The sequence below is a fragment of the Vidua macroura genome, chromosome 6 (assembly GCF_024509145.1).
Source record: "Vidua macroura isolate BioBank_ID:100142 chromosome 6, ASM2450914v1, whole genome shotgun sequence".
Taxonomy (NCBI): Eukaryota; Metazoa; Chordata; class Aves; order Passeriformes; family Viduidae; genus Vidua; species Vidua macroura.
Window position 1 is genome coordinate 34,538,318 of NC_071576.1, and position 21,801 is coordinate 34,560,118.

Consider the following 21,801-nt stretch of genomic DNA (forward strand, 5'->3'; position numbering starts at 1 on the left):
ACAGTCCTTCATTACAGACTATTGCTGAACTGCTGTTTTCTACACACTGCTGGCTGATTTCTTACTACATACTAGGTTTGCAGCAATGGCCTGTGTCCAAGAATTGTTATAATTATGCTGTGCAGGTAGTCGAAGTGCATGTTTGTTCCGGAAAGTGGAAGTTCATGTCACTGTGGCAACAAAGAATTAGAAATTAGAAACAAAAACCTGCCTTCTACACTTATTCATTTTTAAAGTTGCAGGACTGCATTACTTCCCACCAAGCAGGTGAAATTACTCACAACCCCACAAACACTCTCTGCATGCACACACTTAGATGCTGGTAAGGTACAGACTGATACCCCAAAACTGATGTACTTTAACCAAAGAAGAAGAAACCCTTCATCAACAGCCAGGACTTAAAGGCTCCAGAGCCTCTTTCTGGCCCTTTCAATAAGCCTTAAAATCTAGCTGATAATAAAAACAAATAGACACAAATTTTTCAATATGAACACCCAGTTGCTAGGCCACAGACCACTGGTTTCAGAAAGCCAATCAGAAAATCATCATATGGTACCAAGTCCATCAACTAGAAATATGAATGACCAAAAACTGGATGGCATTATACTTGTGCCATAAATGTTTCAAGGGCTTAATGATGATCTTGCAGATATTGAATCATCAAAATAGTCAGTAGGAAAAAAAAAGAAAGAAAAGTCTTCCTTGTGTCAGTATTTTGGTAAGAAAAAATAACAGAAAGCAGAAAATAAAGTGTTCTAAATGGTTAAAAAGAACTTGGACAATATTCAAGGTTTATTCAATCAAATCAGAAGATTTGTCAGATGAAGATATGGTAGCACATAATGTTAAAAATCTCAAGAATCAGACTGTAATTGAATTTTAACATGGTTGACGCCTCAGCATAAATTTTCATTAGCTGATCTTCTTTAATTCCTAAAAAGTATTATGTTAATTTACAGCCACTGCGTTAATAAACTTAAAGTCCTAATAAACACAAATCTGAAATGCTATAGACAAGTTTATGGCTGTTACAAACCAGAACTTATTGCCTTTTCTCCATATTAGTATGTTGTCAAAGAATGTCTACAGCAAGGCAAAAGCAACTGCACTAGAAATGGTTCAGTTATTAAACCAGGCAGAAAGCAGCAATTACTTGTGACATCAATTAAAAATTATTCTGCCCAACAATAAACGTGCATGGAGTATATCCTGTTATGAGATGCAATATGAACAATTGGAAGACTTTGCAGCATGGCTTGTAAGCCAATCTAAAGAGGAAACATTACATTCTTTAGCTTTTAAACTCTGTAATGTACACTGGAACTAAGAAAAATGAAGTTTTTCCAAGGTTGTTGCATGAGGTAAGTCACATGCTACTCACTTTGTTTCATCACATCCTATCACTTGTTTGCCAGCGACCATCCATGACACAGTGCATTTTATATTTGCAGCTACACACAGTTGATACAGACACCTCTCACTTCCTGTTTTGGAATTCAGGTTTTGGCCTGATACTGAAGTTCTACTCACAGCACCTTGGTACTACTAAGAGGAAAAATCCCACTTGGTTTGTTGATGTACCTTTGCTCTTCATACAGCAGAAGCAGCATAACAAGCCTGGCAAGTGGGCACATTTAGCTTATCAGGTATTACCAATACAGTTGCCTTTACATTTCCAGTACTGCAATGGCTGATTTATCTTACTGTGAAACATCAGTTAAGCACCATCAGAGACAAAGCACATTGATGCTGTAAGAGAGTACAAATGTTGCTGAAATATTAGACAGCATAATGCTGGAAGATTAGGACTAAGATTAAATAGTTTTGCAAAGTACAGGATACACACAAAGAATGTAAATAATATGTTTACAAGCCCACTTGACCAATGTTCTAAAGAACCAAAGATGATGGCTGACTTTACTGCAAAACCAGACCAGAATCAGCCATATTCAGCACTTATTTAATCAACCAACAGCATGTCAATATAGTCAGCTGACAGCCCTGAGCATAAATTGCATTCATCTACACAAGCCAGAACAGCAATGGACAGCTATTTAGTCCATTATCTTTTGGAAAACTGTGTTCAAAAGCCAATAAAAGAAGGTATAAATGAATTTATGCAACTCTAATACTATGAAAGGTAGCAAAGGACTCAATGACTGACAATGCATGGAGTAGAAGTACTAGTCTTGGCTTTAACTGTTTCCTTTCTCTTCTGTTGCATTGTGAGGGAAGATGCACTCGCTGCCTTAATTTCAGTTAGGTGTATTTACAGACAACAGTGAGCCAGCAAGAATCACCAGTCAAAATTATTAGAAGAAGGATAAGACTCAAAATTTCCAGCACCATTACTGGCTTGTTGGCTTTGCATATTCTATATGTCTCACATACTTTTCTAGTTCCCCAAGCTGTAAAACAGAGATTAATCTCTACATTCTTTGCAAAATACTCTTCAGTTAAAAAAAGCACTACAATGTACAAATTTGCCCAATGTAACCCAAAAGCAACAGTGAAGTTCAGTATGTTCCATCCACTAGTCCAGGCATAAAAAGACAGTAGAAGCTATTCAGGATGCAATATAAATATAAGTTAGGTTGGCACCATTCTAATGAAGTCAGGATCAAGTTCACTGTCCTGTTAACTGAAGGGAAAAAAGCAATGTCACATATAATAAAAATTAATTTTTTTTCATTACAATTTTAGAATCATACAAATACTTAATGTACATGATAAAATATTAAGGCACCGGCATCTGAAGGATACTCAAGCTGGAAAGTTCATATACACCTGCATTCTTTTATTGTGAGGGAACTATTCATTTTTTTTGCTTCACAATGCAGAGGAAAAAAAATTATGTAGTGAACACCATCTATCTCATTACTTGAATGCTCTCAGCAGATGAATGAAATAATAGTAACTTCTCATTTTCTTCTTTACACCTGAAGTTTAACTTGTACTAGTTAGCTAGCACTTAACACCACAGCAAACAGCTTAACAGCACTGCTAGCACAACCCCCATTAAAGATCCCACACTGGATTATTCCTTTATGTTTCAGTGAGTACACAAAAAAAACCCTACAATGTTATAATGCAATTATGCATGCATGGAAGACTTGCATGTTCCAAAACAAAATGAAAGATAGGATGTGACATAAGAGCACCATCTGTCACATACACTCAGCAACCTCAATAAACATTTTATGTAAAAAAATGACATAAAATTCTCTTTAATAACATTCTTTTAAAAATTCTATTTGTTCATGTCTCCATTGGGAAGCATGTTATGCAATCAGTTATAGATGGCATCAGACTGATCCCCTGAACCACATCTTATGATGGGAAATACTTGTATTTGTCACCAACTACAGCGGGTGGTCATTGAGGACTCATAACAGCAGAACTTTGGACTGGCAACAGATCCCGTTTTTAGTTTCCTGCATAATCTAAAGCAACCAACTTCACTTCATTGGGTTAACAAAATAATAAGAAACTGCTTCTCTGGCAGTACCAGCAAAATGCCATGTTACAGGCATCCCTGTTGTTAGAGAAAGCCATTCCTACTACAGTACCAGTTGTGAAAGAGATAATTACAAAGTCATAAATCCCTAAATTAACCAAATCACAATGTTTAGTGTTGGCAAGACAAATCATGCAGTGGTAGAAAATGTTATGATATGTATACAAAGAAGGAACATGGTAATTTTCTAACCTCTTCTTCAAGACTGCTGCTACAGAACTCTCCAGCTATTCATCAGGAGCCTCACAACTAGAGCAGTAGTGAATTGTTTTAGTTAGTTTGCAGTGATCACAGCAAAGAGAGTTTTGGAGGTGCCTTTTTAAAGAACTGTCAGATGTGCACTGCAAGACTGGTGAAAGATGGCAATTTGGCAGTCCAGAAGACTGAAGTCTCTTTTCTTTTCCCTAAATATAGTAGCATAGCAAATTGCCAGTCCCAGAAAAGACCAGGCAAGTCATCTTAACCTGAAGCGCCCCCCTCTGCCAGCTCTAATGCTCAAAAGTTTATTTCCCACAGCCTTCCTGCACTTTGCTCTAACATTGAAACTGCAGAAAAGAAAGAAAAACAGTGCAAAGTCTTCTCAGAAACTTACTAAATCTTTTTCTCACCTTCAATGGAAGAAAAAGAGGGTCTACTTTTACTAATTTTCTACAAAAAATTGAAATAATTTTAAGTTCACACCAGAGGTCTCCTTTGGGGGAAAATCCACACGTCCATCAGGAGTTATTTCATTCAAAGGTACATCAAGTAAGCAAATGCTCTGACTTAATGCATATGCTAGAAGCACACATTGTAGAAAGGCTGAACTCAAAAATTGATGCAATAGAGCTGTAGATGACCACATGGATACCATGCTGGCATTCAGGACACAGCAGCTGGTACAAAATGGAGCCAATTGTTAGTGACTGATAAAGCAGAGTGTGGTTTGCTCAGCATGTAGAACATGTGCAGAATATTAAACTTGGCCCAAGGTATCAGGTTAATTGGCTCAGTAAGAGAATGTTCAAAGCCATGATTTTAAAGATTGCAAATATGAATAGCTACAGGCCAGAGAACAAAAAAAAAAAAAAAAAAACCAAACAAAACCAACCCCATCCATAACCTTTCGATCTTACTATACAATGTCTTATGAGAAAACAAAACTTTTGTTATTCTGTTATTCTTATTTTATTATTCACAATTTTGTGTGAAATGTCCAATTCATAATAGGTTTTAAACCAAAGAAAATGCATGTAATAGAAACCAATCTAAGAATAATGCAGAAGAGATAGAAACCCATATATCTGTCAATGTGAGCATGAGCAAAAAAGGGCATTTTCAGCCACAGCATTGTCAATTTGCATTACACATTGCTTGGGCTGGTCAGACAGCAAAGGTATTTCACTCTGCAGCTGCAGCTGTTTGAAATCCAGGTCTGTCCTGGTAGTCAAGCTGCAGTTTCTGAACACCACCTTCATTTTCTCCATAAGCTTCTAAAAAACAAAATTTCAATCCCTTATTAAAATTTCCACAATTCACAGGTTCAAATCTAGCCAAGGTAAACTACAATGAGAAAGTGTTTACATCTTGTGGCAAGCTGGTATTCTTGTGATGTGTTAGGCCCTGATCGAAACTGCAATGAACTGAAACATGCATGAAAAGAACATAAAAAGAAACCACAATAAGTATTATTTCCCTATTGCTAATCCTGGACAAGGAATGAAGATTAAACATTCTGTAGAATAAACATGAATCTTACACTTTTACCATCACAATCCCTTGAAGAAGTGGGAGACCTAGGGCAGGACTAAACACACACTTGCCTGTGAAAACAGGCAAATCTGGACTTCTTTCTGTTCTGAGGCTCAACAGAGAACCGCAGACCCCACCGAGTGCCAGATTAGTCCATTCTAACAACATTAAATGATGCAAATGCACCCTTTATGTTTTGAAATTAAATAGAGGGAAACTCTGAAATATTAAGGAGTGCCTATTTGTTTGTCACATATATCTGGAAAACTGTTCTCAAAGATTGAAATTTAAGGCATTGAGTTAAAAGGAGAACTCAGAAGTTTTAGGACCTAACAGTCAACTGAAAGATGGAAGTCAGCTAATTCAGACTGCACGAACAGAACTCGACAGAAGCCCATTCAGCCTGAATACTCTGGCTTCCACACAAGCACTAACAGTTCCAGGGCTGGTTTTGTCTGGAACAGCTCCACACTGTGGATTCAAGCACACACAGATGAACAGGACATGCAAAGCAGAAGCACAGCTGAAGTCGAAGACACATGTCATCATAGGCCTAGAGACCCAACATGTATAATACCAGTCACTGAAATATAAAAACAACACTCTGTTATTCACTGATTGGGGGCAACAATTTTTACATTCCAAAAACAGTTTTGTATTTATTGCTCCTCTAGGCTGCAAATGTAATACTTGTGACTTTTACAGGCTATCATAATTTATCTAGTATTTATATATCTACAAATACTAGAAGTCAGAATTATCTTCTCATGGATGAATGTTAATTTCTATTAATCTCTCAAAAATGCATCAACATTTAAATCAACTGTTCTGCATTTGTAAAAATTTACAGTAAAGTTACATGAAGTAATAGATATTAATAAAAGTCCTGCAACTCAGTATTATGAATTGTTCAAGGCAATAACGTGAAAGATGTTAGCAGTAACACTGACATATCTAAAAGTGAAAAATACTGATTGCAGTAATCCTTCTTTAAACATATCAGAAGATAATGTAATAACAGTTCCTACTTATAGACACTGATAGCAACAGTAAGATCTCAGAATCATGATTGCTCCCAAGAAAAATTGTCTGTATTTCCAGTGTTCATATCATCTTTTTACAGGCAGATCCTCCAGAATCTGTGGGGAAAAGTGTGCCTTCTATTTAGCACACTCCAAATTTGAGCAGGTTTTTATAAAATTAACTAGAAATGCTGAATTTAAAGAAATCTGTGAAAATTTAACCTATTAACCCTGCAAACTTTCACTTTAAGTAATTCACAGGACAACAAAATATAATTTCATATATCTGCAAAACATTTCTGGGCATCAGTCCTTGCTCCCAGATGACCCTGACCTCACACCAGTGAACAAAACTAATCCACAGACATGTAATTTCATGTCCTGGAAAAAGTTGACGTCTGGAAAAGTTGTTTTGGTTTTGTTTGTCGAAACAAGTGGTTCATTAATGAGAGCCTGAGATGAAACTGACCTTACGTAATGGTTCCTAGAAGCACTGACCACACTGCTGCAGCATTGTTAGGGACTTGTTCTAACCTGACCTTTTTTCTAGTCCTGTACATGACATGCATTCTTGGCGTCCCTTGAAAAAGTGCTTATCAAAGTAAACTTGCACTGTCCAAGACAGCAGCATAGATGGCATTGTAGTACGGTCTGTGCTAATAATCACTAGTGGAAATAGATTTTAGAAATATTTCTTCATAGCAAAATCTTTCACTGCTCCAAGCTACCTGTACCTTCTCCTTTGGCAATACTAGGCACAACATGTAAAACACCAAAGACAAGATCCAGAAGGAGAAAAAAGGACTTGTAAAAGCAGTCATTACAAGGTGAGGGGAAAAAAACCACAAAACCCCATAAAAATGAAATGAAGTCAAAATCTACAGCAATAGGTATGGAGAATGTTGTAACATAGTGCAAATCTGAAAATCTGTGTTACTCTACACACAGTGAGATATAGTTATTTTAGGTGTGCAATAAAAATCATCAAATGAACCATAGCCTATATTTTCTTTCTGTTACAATGTCACTTCAGATACTCAGAACATAATTTTTTCCTTGTAACATACTGACAGAACTGGAACTGCATCTATACATTCATTTTGCAGCTTAAAGAGTTTGAAAAATCCTTGCCTAGAATCAGGGAGACACAAACACAAAGGTAAGTCTTGGGAAGTACTGTGAGCATATGAAACAATACAGGGGGTTTTAACATGTTTTACATTTGTTACTACTTTGCAATTTTTAAATCCAAACTTGTTTCCTTAATGATACAAAGCCATCATTTAAACCTGTTGGAAAAAAATAACTTCCAGCAGACTTCGAATATTCCAAGTGTACCAGAGAGGTGACCTTACTTGCTCTGTGTCCCATAAGGAAGCTCTGATGCTGGATGCACCAGCAGCAAGCCAAGGAGCCTTGCTCTCTCAGGATCTTACAGAACCTTCACTGCAGCAATATGACATTGACAGACACATCCCTTTGCTCAGGTAGAATTGGTTGTGGAATATAAAGCAGTAGAAACTGAAGCTCCCCTTTTATAATAGAGCCATGAATGCTGAAGACTTGCAAATTAAGCTTTATGTAATTAGGAAAGAGTTCCTGTAATCAAAATAGCAAACAAGAGATGTCAATATAGGTGACAAAGATGTTCAAGTTACCACAAAGGCGGCACAGCCTTTACTGCAACAGCAAATTTCAGATACACCTGTAAGGTTGCTGGGGTTCATCCCAACATATACACAGACGTTACCATCTTCAGAAATGCTTTGGCACTACTCACTCGATCGCATTCAAGCCGTTGAGACATTCCATACCAGGTTACATCACTATCTCCTGCGTGCTTACTGCTTATGCCACACAGAGATACTGTATCTGCAAAGTTTACAAAGTTACAGAAAAAATTCACAAATCAAGGTCTCCTGCAAGTTTAAGTCCTAACCCCTACAGTTTCGTCGGTGCTCACAAGGAAACACTTTTTTCAGCTACTGAGACAGCATGACTGAAAACTGCAATTTACACATCTTACTCTGAAAGCTGTTGTCAGTATGAGGTTTAAAGATCAACCAAGAAAATTCCTTCGCCACTGAAATATTCTAGCAGGCCCAAGACCAAATGAACAAATAAAAAACTACCAGGACAACTTACACTAAAAAGTAAGAAATATTTTACAAATATATTTTGGGGGCATGAGGGGTGTAATGAGACACCCATTTTCTTTGAATTAGGATCTCTTTAACCTTGGAGCCTTAGCAATTTTGGCACAGGATTTTTTCATTCAAATATGCAGTATAAAAAGGCAAGCTATGACAGCCATTTCATTATTTTCCTGCCCAAAAAAAGCAAATATGGTACTGATGAAAAGTTCAGCAGTACTGAAGAATAGTCCTGCATCAGTCTAGAGAGAAAAAAAATTATGTACAGAATGTAGTAATCTAACAGAAACCTTTGGTTTTAGTATTATTAACAAATTCAACAGAATTTAAGGGATTGCAAAGGCATGCTCCTTCTGATTCTTTGCCTAAATTTACTGTCATTTTTGCTGTAATTGATATTTTAGCACAATTCTGTTCAGCTTCAGAGATGCCTTCAGAGCTCTCTAGACAGCTGGGTAATTAACAATTGCATGAATTTTCCTTTTTCTTACTCCCTGGGAAGTAAGCTGCTTTGGGCAGCAAGTCAGAAACACTCTGAAGTATTCACAAGGGAGAATAATTTTAAGGCAGGGAGACATGAAACCCTGGAAAGAAATATAATAGAATATTTCTCTATATAATATTGTGTCTGGAGGAAAGAGCTGGCGCAACAGGAACAGAAGGAAATTAGGCAGTACAAAGTCAAAGAAACCAGTCTTAAAAAATCCTGCTATGACCCACGGAAAATCTTGCAAAAACACTGGGGATGGCCAAAGGACAACCACAGGCCTGGCCTGAGATGCTGAAGTCCTGGCTCCAGCACTGAAGCAGAAGTGAGACGATCTATGCCATTGCTTCCAGTTGGTTGTTCAAGCTCATCTTAAAAATCCTAGTTACATATCAGAGTGCTCTTTCCTAAAAAAGAGCAGTATTTTCCTAACACACAATCATTTATTTTGGGGGTACTTTTCCAAGTGATGAAAGGCAATCACCACTCTCAAAGTACAACATACAGAACTTTCCAGACTTTTCCAAAATAAACTCAATTCCTTCAAGCATTCCTTAAAGGTGGAATGTCAGCTTTACCTTTTATGCTGCTTTCCTCTAGACTTTACAGTTCATCGTCATCATCTCCACATGGCATCATGGCAGAACGGCACCACAGAGCTAAAGTTACTCCAGCTGAGGACTGAGTACACAGGAGGAATCCTGTTTCATGTTTTACTCTACTTTTCACAAGTTCCTCCATCTTGTAATGACATTTCTGTTTTCCACAATAATACAGCTCACATTATTTCTATGGACCTACCTTACCTCCAAAAATACCTTTTATCAAAATCAGAATCTTGTGTATCAGTTGAATCTCCACAACTACTACAGCAGTTAATCTGGTATACTTATAATTAAAAAGCAGTGGTGATTTTTTTTCCTCCACTAGGTCACCACCTCTAAGTATGTATTATTTAATCACACAGTATTTTCCCCAGGCCTTCCATGGAATTAAAATTGCGCCAGAGAATACTAAACTGCCTGATCTTCCCTGATTCTGGAAGAAAAGTAGCAAGCCTCAAATAATTACATAAATAAAAGCACTGTAAGCTAAAACTATATCATACCTTTAATATCTAAGCAAGGTGTTATTAAACTGAAAAATATTGTCAGAGCACTCATACATGAAAAATCGAAAACCAAAATAAATTTGGTCTAAGAATGAAAGCAGCACAGTTCTGAACAGCTTCTCAGGTACACAAGCATGCAGGCAGGATACCTGACAAGCTGCAACACTGCATGACCACTTCAAGGAAGGTGTTACAGGCAGAGTTTGTGTGCAGCAGCAGGGAATAGAGCTGCTGATGCAAACGACTGCATGTAGTTGTGGTATTATCACACTGTTTTGTTGGTCTGTTTGGTTTAACTGTTTCCATTTCTTACAAATGCCTTCATCAGTATTTCAAGAAAAGATATTTCATTCATAACATCATTGAATGTCCTTACTCTGGAACCAGTAATATCCCTTTAAAATAATGGCCTTAAACTTTTTTTAACTCTAACAAGTGTCAATGTCCTTCTTTGGTCCATTCCATTTTTCCAAGGCATGCTGCTGAATATTTGAGGAAGATGACACTGATTTCTCTAACAGCTTTATAAAAGTGTTGGAATTATCCTTTGCTTTATTCTTTATCCACCCTGAAATTTATTTCCTTTTTGCAAACCAACTGTATAGATGGATAAGGAGTCATGAATTGCACAAACAGAAACCACACTGGCCTTGGTGCTGCTTTTGTCTTCCTTCCTGAGTTTTTATCCGTAAGTGCATCTGAGTTTTTTCATTTTCTCCATAATGAACACAGGTACTTAGGACAGAGAAGTGCAACCTAATGTGCACTACCTACAGAGGTAGTGTGTGTAAGAGAGTCTTATAATTTTGTTTTAATCCTTTGACATTACTGAGCTCTCCTAAGCTCAACTATAAAGAGTTATGCCTCACTCAACACTTTGAGCACAGCTGCTAGCTATAACTTCAACTCACTTCACTCAAAATCTTTCCACTTATTTGGATATACAAATTAACAGACCAACAGTGCCACTGCACTTCAAAATCCAATGAAACGCTAAAGAAAGACAGGAAACACACTGGTGTTTCACAGGAAGAAAAAAAAAAAATCAAACCACCAGCAAAATCCATTTTCCTCAGCTTCCAGTTAGGAATATCTTCAGGAGTATGTTTTATAACCGTACCCCTGAGCTCCGGGCAGCACACGGCTCCCGCCGCCTCCTCTCCGCCCCGCAGAGCCGCTGCCGAGGAGGGCACAGCCGAGCGCCCACCCGCGAGCCCGCCTCCGCCCGCGGAGCTCCGCCCGCCGCGGCCCCCGGCACCGCCAGCGGCCTCCCCGCGCTGTGCCGCCCCCGCCGCGCCGCTCACCAGCAGGGGCACCCCGAAGGTCATCGTGCGGCTCCTCCACAGCCGCCGCAGCGTCTCCATCCCCCGCTCCCGCCCCACGGGCCCGGCGCCGCCCTCCCGCCTCCGGCCCGGCCCCGGCGCTTCCGGCGGGACGCGGCCCCGCCGCCACAGCGGCCCCGCGCCCGGGCACGCCGGTTCCGCTGCGGCCCGGGCGGCGGGGGAGCGCCCGCGGCATCGCTGGGCATCGGCCACGGCTCAGCCCCCTTCCCTCCACACATCTCCCCGACACTCACATCCCCCACGCACCCCCCTCACACTTTCCTTCACAGCTCGTTGATGAACACAGTTAAGCAGGCCTAGTCAGGAGCTGCATCTTGTCATTCTGTAGCCTGCTTTCCTAAGGAAAGAAGATTGCCGACCGTGATCATCTGTTTTTCTGCCTTGTTATCCCCCGTCCCAACCAAAATGAACAAAAAAAAAACCTTTTCAAAACAAAGTTGGCTACAACAGTGCTAGTGAACAGCCTTACGCTGATATTTAGAGCCAACAGTCCTTCATACGTGCTAGAAATTAAATGTGCTGTGCCGTCCACCCCATCACGTCTCGGCTACAGCCACACGCACAGTGTTGGAGCGCTGACCTGTTACAGACAAGAGTACCCATTCCCCAGGCGTAGGCAGCAATGTTTTTACATGTTATTGTAGCCAGAGGTTCTGCCCTGTTCTGGTAGCCTGTGGCAATTGCCGAGTGGAGATAGGAGACTGTCAGGTTCTCTTTTACATACTTCTGAATCACTACACAGCCTTTTCACACACAGCAATGGCATTCCAAGTCATTGCTGATGGCATGCAGGGCAGGGACGAAGTGGAACAAGGCACCTGGTGCCTCAACTCAAAGAGTAATTTAAAAACATTTGAAAATGGAACATTGATGATCCCTTACTTTGGTTTCCTACATTAATCAAAGAAGTGGTAGAGGTACTTAATAAAGTTTTCTGGCATGTTAATTAGATAGCACATATATAGAAACTAAAATCAGAATAAAATCAAACACATACAGTAAGATAAGCTAATATTATTGCAATCCAATATCCACTTACTCGTTCTGAGAGCCCTACCAGTCTAGAGAGAAAGAAACAGAACTGAAGAATAAAAAAAAAAACATAGCAGGAAATGACTATTTCTTGAGTACCTCAGTAACACAAAGGCAACATGGGTCTGAATTCCAGAGATACAAACTCTCAGCTGGGAACAGTGAGAGTAAGAGAACAGGTCCGTCAGTGTCCATCCCCATGCTGTGCTGAGCCTGGGATGAACTCATCACAGAGCAGAGGCTCAGTGCTGGGAAACCAGCACACCCGGGGCCTCTGAAAGCACAAGTGTCCCTTCTAAAGAATTTGAGAAAAATAGGCCTCAAATCACAGACTTGTGAAGAGGAAGGCAACTGACCAGAAAGAAATCAGAAAGAATAATGTCATGAAATTAAGGAAGTTGCTACTATAGATAAAGACATGCTGAGAAAAGAAGTTATTACTTGTTTCTCTCCTTTTATGCCTTCCCTAGCAACAGTTTGTTTTGCACCTTTAATATTCCAGTGTTAGGCTAACCTTACCTCCAGTCTTAGTGTCCCACCTGAATACTGTTAGGTCACTGCTAGAGACGTAACCCACAGCTGCTGATGCCCATTTGCAGAATTGGTGCCCTTTCATCCCAGCTTTTCAAAGGACACCAAAAGTCCTGGCTGTAAGAAGAAGGGTTAAGAGTTTGTTCCACTGCTATGGGGTGCTCTTATAAGATTCATATGGTGTTCTTTTGTTTTCATTGATAACTGCTGTTGGTATTTAAAATTTTCCACATGGTGTTATGCAGAGAAAGCAGCAAGAGAAAGTAAATGTGTAACTAAATACAAATATTATATAATTATGTAATAACAATTTTGTAATAATTGGTAGGATAATAAAAATGCCTAAGATAAACATGCTGTAACAGAGATGAACAGTAAATTAGGATTTTAAAATGTCTTAAAGTTTAATAATCTAAAATGCTGTTAAATTACAGAGGTAAAGCCATCATCAATATATATTTTATTTCCACAGTGTCATTTTGTTCTTTTCATTATTGGTTGATCAGTCACCTTGAACAGAGAGGGGTAGAGGGGTAGTTTTGAAGATTAGAATATATTCTGGGTTTGATTTACAGCAGAGGTTTGATGCCTCTTTGATGTGACCCATACTGTCATAAACAGATAGACAAACATAAAAATGGGTAAACAAACATCTGGGGGTTTTATGACATTCACAGCTTGCCCCAAATGTTGTTCCAAATATTTCCAGCACATATTTATACTCCCAAGTAGGCTAAATGTGGTTTTCTTGTCCAGGTTTTCATCCAGTTAAGCATTTTTTACTTTGTGAAGTACTCTGAGAGGGTTTTCTGTGTGAAATGTGCCTCTGGAGCCCATCTCCTAGATGTATACATGATGCTTCATCTGAAGGTGCAGAGCAGAAACACAAGTGTGATGGCTTGCTGGCTTTTGTCACAGCAAAGGGAACGAGGTGTTTCTGATTGCAGTTGCCCTGGCCTAGACAAATGGTCTGGGAAAGCCTCTTCTCACTTTCCCCCTGAGAAGGACCTTTAAAATTCATTGCACATAATGTGCTGCTGGCTGTTGGCAGAAACCCTGGTAACTTCAGACAAATGAAGCTTGCAATGTTGCAATGGTTTAGGCTGCAATGACCATGACTGCAGGGGAATACAGAGTGAAACAGTACATTGTGCAATATGGTTTCTGGGCAGTGGCATAGAGATCATGATGGAAATCATATTAAACATCCCTGGACAAGCCATACTAATCAAGATTGGTATTGGACTGGTTACCAGGAGCTGCAGAATTGCTCACAATGCAACATTGGCTGTGGGTAGCCAAGGTTAATAAGGAACATGACTTTAGTTCAGTACAGAACTTGCAGCAGTTTGTACAGAGGATGACAATGAGAGGCATGTTGTAAAGGTTTTGTTGCCTGAACACGTATCACTTCAGGAGGCAATAGAGCAAGGCCATCCTGTGGGTTACATTTCCATCCAGTAGGTCTCTCCAGAGCCTTCTGCTTCACTAGGGGCATGCACATATAACAAACCATTAAACGTTGTCTGTGCAGACATGCTGTACATCATAGCTGAGACTTTCAGCCCTGAAAGCACACACTCCTGTATACCTGAGCTAAAGAAACAGCTGATTGGACTTTGCATCCATTTGTGACCAAAAAAAGGGAAACAACCAACATCTTAAGGGCTTGTAGTAACCTCTGGGTCCAGGGTGGAAGTCCTGACTTGGTAGTAGCTGCTGAGAACACCATTTCTAAAATGGCAACTCCCTCTCAGCACACAGCCTGTTCCTTTTTCATCCTCCTTTGTGTAGCCAAGAGAAGTTGCAAGGGAGGGAGGGGACCTGAATTTCCCCTTTCATTCTTTCCTACACCTTCTGACTAGAATTCCTAGTGAGGTAATTGAGTGGAAGAGTTAGTGTACTTGTCCTTTCCTCATTCTGTGCTTTCTCATCAGCTGTAGGAATTAGCATAAATACATCCAAGGACCTGATTCTTGTCAGGAGCCAGCTTGGAGAGGCCAGTGAACCAGCTGTGCCCATTTTTGATTCCACTGAAATAGTGCACACAGAGGAAGGCACCATGGTGGCCCATGCATCGGAAGGGTCATTTGTGCTTTCCAGATGTGGCCCTAAGTTTCTCCCTCCACCTCCAAAAAGGGAGGAGAAAGGAACAGGTTGACATTCCTTGTGTTCATTTTTTTTTAACCTTCTTGGGTTGGCTCGAAAATAGGCCAGGGAAGGATGGCTCTGAAGCCATGTTTTATGTCTGTGACTGCAGGAGGAAAATCTGAAGGAAATACTGACCTTCCAAACAGATTCACTCTCCTTTTCCTTGTGCTCAGGAAGGCCATTTCCCCAAATACAACCAGCAAATGTCAACTAGGAGAGAGATTCCAAGGGAATCTGGGCGTGGTGGGGGGGAAAGGAAACCAGGAACACTGCCTAGGATTAGGAAAACTGAGAGGGTTCTGTGCCAAAAAGCACCAATATGGTCAAGTCATCTCTGCATCTACTTAGTAGCTGCCTCTAATCACCACAGCCCATGCTCTTTATGACCCCAAAGAAAAGCCAGAGTAACACATTCATTTTCTAGGTTCTTTGTTATTATTTTCAAGAGCAGGACAATCATTTAAGCTCTTAAATTTGAGTACTGAAAACAGGTGGTTGTAGAACAGAAGCACCTTTCATTTGTCCTTCACATGAGTTAGAAACCTGATAATTACAAAAGGGATGGATCTGAGTGGAGTTTGTTGCTGGTCTAAGAGATGAGAAGGTTGAGTTCTGGCTCTGGTTCCTTCACTGGGTTTGGGCAGGTGATTTGTCATTGGGGAAAGGAAAACCCAGCCAAAACGGAGAAGAGACTGCTGGGCTTAAATGGGTAGAGGGAAAGATAAAAAGATAAAACATTTCCAGAGAAGGAACATCACAGTATGTGCACTCTGCCCATACATATGCTCTCATGCCTGAGAGAGTCAGCAGTTCTCTGTAGATCAAGGATCATGGAGGCCCCTGGAGGAGAATACAGTTTAGTCACCACAATCCTCAGTTCTGTGTTGGGGTTCACAGTCATTTTGCCAAGCAACTGTAGTGGCAGTCCTTGGAAAAGGGACTGAAGTGGAAAGGTCTTGTCCTGTGTTGTCTGTTGAATAGAGAAACCAGTGTGTGTGAAAGGGTGTGAGAAATAAATAGAACAAGAGAGCAGGGATGTTATTTGGGGGCAAACTGGGCAGTTTAGACCCGTGTATGTCTACAGGTTCGTGATGTGCCTGAGGCAGAGGGGGCTGCAGAGGTGGAGGGGGACTCCTCATCCGTTGTGTCCCCTTGTTCCTCCTTGTGGAGGCCAAGGCTGATGTGGCTCTGCAGGGCTGCTGGGGTCAGCCATTCCTTAGGGAGGCAGCTCTGGAGGAAGGGGATGCACGAGCTGAAGTAGGCCAGGCGGTTCACCCAGCGGGGGATCTCTTTCCCACATAATATCTGTGGAGTAAACCAAAAAGGAGCATGGTTAATAGTACCAAAACAAGTGTAGAGGTAATGTCATCCCCATCTACCTCACCACCTCAACAGGGCGAATTCCCTGTTGCTCAGAACAGAAAGGAGCATCTCCTGCAGTCAGAAACAGCAGTAACTGCCAACATCCACACAACCGCCTGACATGCACAGGGTTCCCCGTCAGCTGTAGATCTTGTCAGCATCATAACAGAGACCAGGAAAAACACTTCATGGCCCTCAATGGCTTTGGTGACTCTGTTCTCTAGGCAGTCCATGGATAAAAGAGCAGGTCTGCTAGGGCTTCTCAACCAAGACAATGACATTCCTTTAGCAAGTAGCTCAAAAATCTGGGATAAATATTTAAGCTGTTGCTGGTGAGACCTTAAGGAGCCCAGAAGCTGAGTATGACTAGGTAGATGGGGACTCCTGAGAAGCTGTTCTTGTTCCTCCCTTTTCTTCCTTGGGCTGACACAGTGGTTCAGTCTAATTACAGTATCTGGGGGTCTTTTTCCTATTCTACCATACCACCCTCTAATTTCTCCTCAGATGGTATTTCCTAATATGAGGGGAAAAGCAAAAAAAAAAAAAAAAAACAGCCTAGGTTATAAGTATCTCTGTTCCAGCATAGATGCTTCTGGCACTGATTTGGATTACACTCTGCCAGCACAGATACTGTTTTCAAAGGTCATATCAAATTCAGCACAATGAAACAACTTGCTTCATACTGCAGACCCATTCTTCTGTAGCATTTAGCCACGCAGACATAGAGGTGCCAGATTTTAATAGCTGTATTTGGCTTAGACCACATAAAATATGTTTCCCTTCACATTTTACTATATCCCTCAGCAGGCAGAGAAGAGACACAGGGAACTGATCAGCAGGCATGCCTCAAGAGCCTGTCTTTAGTAAATTTACTGCCTGTGTGTAGGGCCCTACACCAATATACTAGAGCCTAAAGTCTGTAGCAGGTTCAGGAGTCGTAATACCTGAATTCTCCTTCCCTCCCTGTGTTGTTTCCCATGGAGCAAGAGACAGAGAGGAAACTCCACCCCACAGACCCTGTCCCACAATTTACATGAATTAGTGGTTCCAGGGTTGTCCATACTGTACCTTTTGCCAATACTAAATTCCTCTGCTCTTCCTCCCACCCTCTTTCTGACTAAAACCACACTTAATTTAAGTACTGCAAAAACTCAAAGGGTGTTGGTCTGGAGTCCACTAAGAAGATGATTTGGTGAGAAGTCACATATTGGCAAGGTAATGTAGAGCTTAGAGGATTCAAGAAGTTTTCAGGGAGAGTGGAACATTTTCTAGAGGATGGGCTGTGCTGTGTTACAGCTGTTATGGCTGACAAGCAGCTGGTCCTTCCTGCATATGGCCTGGGCAGAACACTCCAAGCTCCACTCCAACAGTCACCTTGAGCATAAGGGAATTAGCTTGCTCCAACAGTGTGGTGTTTCCAATGAGGTGTGGAGAAGGCAGCAAACCTGTGACTGTGCTAATTTGACTACAGAACTCACTTTATTTTGACACGCATTGTTTAAAAATCAATGTGTGAAATCGGAGACATTAGCATTAGGTATCAGAGAATGAGCAGAGCCATTTAGCTGCTAAAATTACTTGCAAGCATAGACTGTTCTTTACCTAATACACTCCAAGGACTTCTATTTCAGTTCTTACCAATGCTGCATTCCACTTAACCTTAGACACAGGTAAATGAATCTGTGTTTTTGAAATTTTTAATCTGGGGACACTTATTTAATTAATGATTTTTTATCTCCATCTAGGTTCCCTGATTTCCATTGCTAGAGATATTGCCTGAACCTATAAGTGGATAACCTCTCCGCATATGCTTGAGACTCATTCATAGAAAATTTGCTGATCCATTTGATTTTCTCACCAGACGTATCAGACAATTTTCACAAGAATACAGTTGAAGTTTAAGACTCTATTTGATGTGTTCTACTTGAAGTTTTACCTACACTGCAGTACTTTGACCTGAGCCAATCACAAGTTGCACAAGTTACAATTTCCCTCAAATTTTGTAGCATTCCTCTTTCTTCCTCTTAGGAACTTAGACAACATATTGCCATAGAAAATTACTCAGTTTAGGCTCCTTGTGATGTATGCATGCATGTGAGTTTACTTCTCAAGCAGTTTAAAGTTTTAATTAAGACTTCCTCACAGATATTAATAGATAGAACAACTAAACCAAGGTATGATTCTTTGGAAAATTAGCTGAAACAACAGAACAGCATAAGGTAAGATGGCCTGAAATGGAAATACTCTTTTTAAGAGTTGGGTTCATTTTCTAAGCACATCCCCTAGCAACTGAAATAGCACTTCCTGATGTAGAAGCAATGCTGAGATGTTTGCCTTTTTTTTTATAGAAGCTTCTTCACCCAGAATGAATCAATAAGGCAAGGAAGAGCCAAAAAAAGAATGAAGATGTGTGGGCATCGGGCCACCAGGGCAGTTTGTGGAGCTCAAGGATAATGATGAAGTCAAAGTGGTTTCCCTTACCTCAGTTTTGGTTGTCATGTCACCTCTTGTCAGTGTAGCCTCATTACTATTCCATGGCAGAACACAATATTCAATAGGAACAAAAGGGCAGTGGCAGGGAATGCTACCAACACTACAATCTGCTTCTGTGTTTTTCACTCCTTGACATAAAGCATATTGTGCTGGAGCATCCAGCAGTACTTAGCTAATGCAGAAATATCAAATGAACCTGGCTGCCATGGGATTAAGCCAATTGAGTTTAAATAAAACAGTGCAAGCAAGACAAAGTGGGTGTTTTCCAACTGCATATGAAGTCACAGAAAAATCTACCTACTGCAGCTCTTCTGAGAAATTCTCCACTGAAAATCTCTCACTGGAATGATAAATTCATTGAATGCTGTTACCACCCATTATTTCCATCAGCAGAACCCTTTTCCACATGTTTTTAGAGTTGAAGATTTCACATGGGGTTTTTTTTGTCAAAGAAGTGGGGTTTTCTCTGTTGAAGGGGATGAACTTCTCTGTGCTATGTCATGTACTAACTCTGACAGGAGATGTAAATAAATAATAAACTGTTAAAGGTCAGAAATTGCAGCAAGCACAACTTCTGATTGCCTGAGACCAGTTCTCCGTTCAGGCACTTGGGCGAAGGCTGCATGTACTTGCAGCTTCCACTGAGGAGCACCTGCTGACAGAATGCCAAGTCTCCCATAGCTGCAGCTTCTTCTGGGGACTCTGTGTAAACTGTGAGTGACCCAGCTGGCACCTGCAGAGTCAAGTGGAAACAGCCATTCGGCCATCTGTGGCTGAGGCCAAATGGGCAGGAGAAATGAGACCTGACAGTTTAGGTGCTTTTTCTAGGCAACTGTCAAATCCACACCAGGATTTCAACTCATCAAGAAACAACTAATTTGGGATATGGAAATATCCTCCAACCATCTTAAGCTGTATCATTTTGCACTGAACAGTCACCGGTTAAAATGTACAAACTGCCCTGCACCCTCTCCCCTCCCCTAAGTGTCCTAGGAGCTACCTGTCCCTGCTGGGCAAGGCTTTAACACTTCCCTGTAAAGCTCTGTGGCAGGCAGGGGAACAGCCTAGCAGCTGGGCAACATGGGCTGAAATGCCATCCAGCAAAGGAAGATGCTGAATCTCCTACCTTCTAGAAGACAATGTTACCAATGTGCTGCATTTTGAGAGGGCTTTGGTTCTATGGACATATGTTAGACATTATCTGAGATAGTCTAACAGGCTGAGCTCCTTTCAAAATATAGAGAAGAGCTGATCAGTTGCAGATCCTAAGAAAAAGCTCTCAAATGTAATAGGTTCTGTGCTGTGCTGGATGATGCAACTGAGGCAATTCAAGCCATGCATAGAAGTATAGCTTAAGGCACTAAGGATATTTTTTGTAAGTGAGCCCTCTCAGGGGCACCATGTAGTGCTCCAATCCATGAAAATCAAGATGAACTGAGGCAACATAACATTCCTCAAACAATACAAGCTAACTACTTCAATTCTTGTCTTCAAACTGAGACTTGGAAAGTTCAGTGCTGAACATCTGTTGAACCACCCACTGCCTCTTCCACTTAGCAGCCTTGCTAAAGATGAGATGGTGTCCACATGGGACATGTATCCATTTGAGCTACTGTACAGAATTCCCCTTGGTGTCTCTTAAAGAATGCAGAGGGCTTTTATTGGCATCTGAGGAGTCTAACACACACCTCAGAGCAATTTAAGAGCAAAGGCTTTAGAACTCCAGGGGAATCCTTACAGTATTTGCATAAAATGGCTCCTACAAGGCCTACACAATACAGCATAGGTTATCCTCATCAGAATTTCAGAATAAGGCCATTAGATTCAAAACAGCATATCTGCCCAGGCAAGGCCTGCAGGCTATGCTAGAGCAGCCAAAACATATATGTAGAAAGAGAAAATGTCAATTCAATCTATGTGGTTCTTTGACACATCCAGAATAAACCAGTATCCCAATGCACAGGGACATCTTTTGCTACCTTACAAAAAATAACCTGGCAGCATAAGTGCCCAGTGCTGGCAGAGCTAAGGGAGTTTGAGTGCATCAACAAGGAACATACCTATAGCTCTGCACCCCAGTCAGCTGCTGCACATAGCGTGTACACTGATAATAAAATTTCGGAGAGAGTACGGACATAGCCACCTTCACAACACACCTGAGGGTACAGTCTCACCTTGGTGGAGTTGGCATGCTAGGATCAATTGCTTGAAACAGATTTATAGTATACTTACTGTGTAAAAATTACAGTTTCTACTCTGGGGAATTTAAGTAGCCTGTGGGAATCAACAGAATATATTAAGTGCCACTGGACTGTAAAGCTGCCTCCAGCACGTGTTCAGCAGAGCCAGGAATGGCCTGTGACTTAAAGGAAAGGCTATAGCTGAGAAACTGTAGATGAGGATAAATGAGCTCAGCAATGAAGCTGTGTTCTGGGAGGTAGCAACCAAGTCAGGAAGGTAGCAGCCAAGTCAAAGGAATTTTAAATTATTTTAAGCAATGTTGCCTGAAATGCCCCCATTCTCCTATGCAATCCTTTTTTATTCTGCAACTCCTACAGGTCTTCTTCAGGACTGTGGGTGTTGTAATGGAGAGGTAGCATCTGTACCATCTATCTGAGACTAGCCAGGAATGAGGAAAAAAGGAAAGCATTGAAAGGAGGAACTAATACCCATGGTCTTGCTCCCCTTGTGAAGCTAGTTGGAAGCATGTCAGTCACCTCAGTGGACATGTGGAAGAAGGGCAGAGTTGCCTTTCTGCAGCAGTCTGCATGCACAGGTGATGGGGTAGGTAGCTCCGGGTCAAATGAGACAGCTGGCTCCTAGCACCTCAGCACTCACAGCACTGTTTCAGCTCCACGGGCCAGGCCA

General features: G+C 40.9%; 2 protein-coding genes across 4 annotated transcripts in view; both read right to left on the reverse strand.

Moving 5' to 3' along the window:
- LOC128808714 (cytochrome c oxidase assembly protein COX16 homolog, mitochondrial) overlaps positions 1 to 11,410 on the reverse strand; it is a 45,966-nt gene extending 34,556 nt beyond the window's left edge. The window contains exon 1 of the mRNA XM_053980156.1: positions 11,326 to 11,410. Coding sequence (XP_053836131.1) covers positions 11,326 to 11,385 — 60 coding nt within the window. The 5' untranslated portion in view covers positions 11,386 to 11,410. The remainder of the gene's footprint in view (positions 1 to 11,325) is intronic.
- Positions 11,411 to 13,306: 1,896 nt separating this feature from the next.
- The window catches only part of LOC128808712 (deubiquitinase DESI2-like), a 78,744-nt gene continuing 70,249 nt past the window's right edge, over positions 13,307 to 21,801 (reverse strand). For all 3 annotated transcript variants that reach the window (XM_053980151.1, XM_053980154.1, XM_053980153.1), the window contains one exon: positions 13,307 to 16,383. In XM_053980151.1, coding sequence (XP_053836126.1) covers positions 16,141 to 16,383 — 243 coding nt within the window. In that variant the 3' untranslated portion in view covers positions 13,307 to 16,140. The remainder of the gene's footprint in view (positions 16,384 to 21,801) is intronic.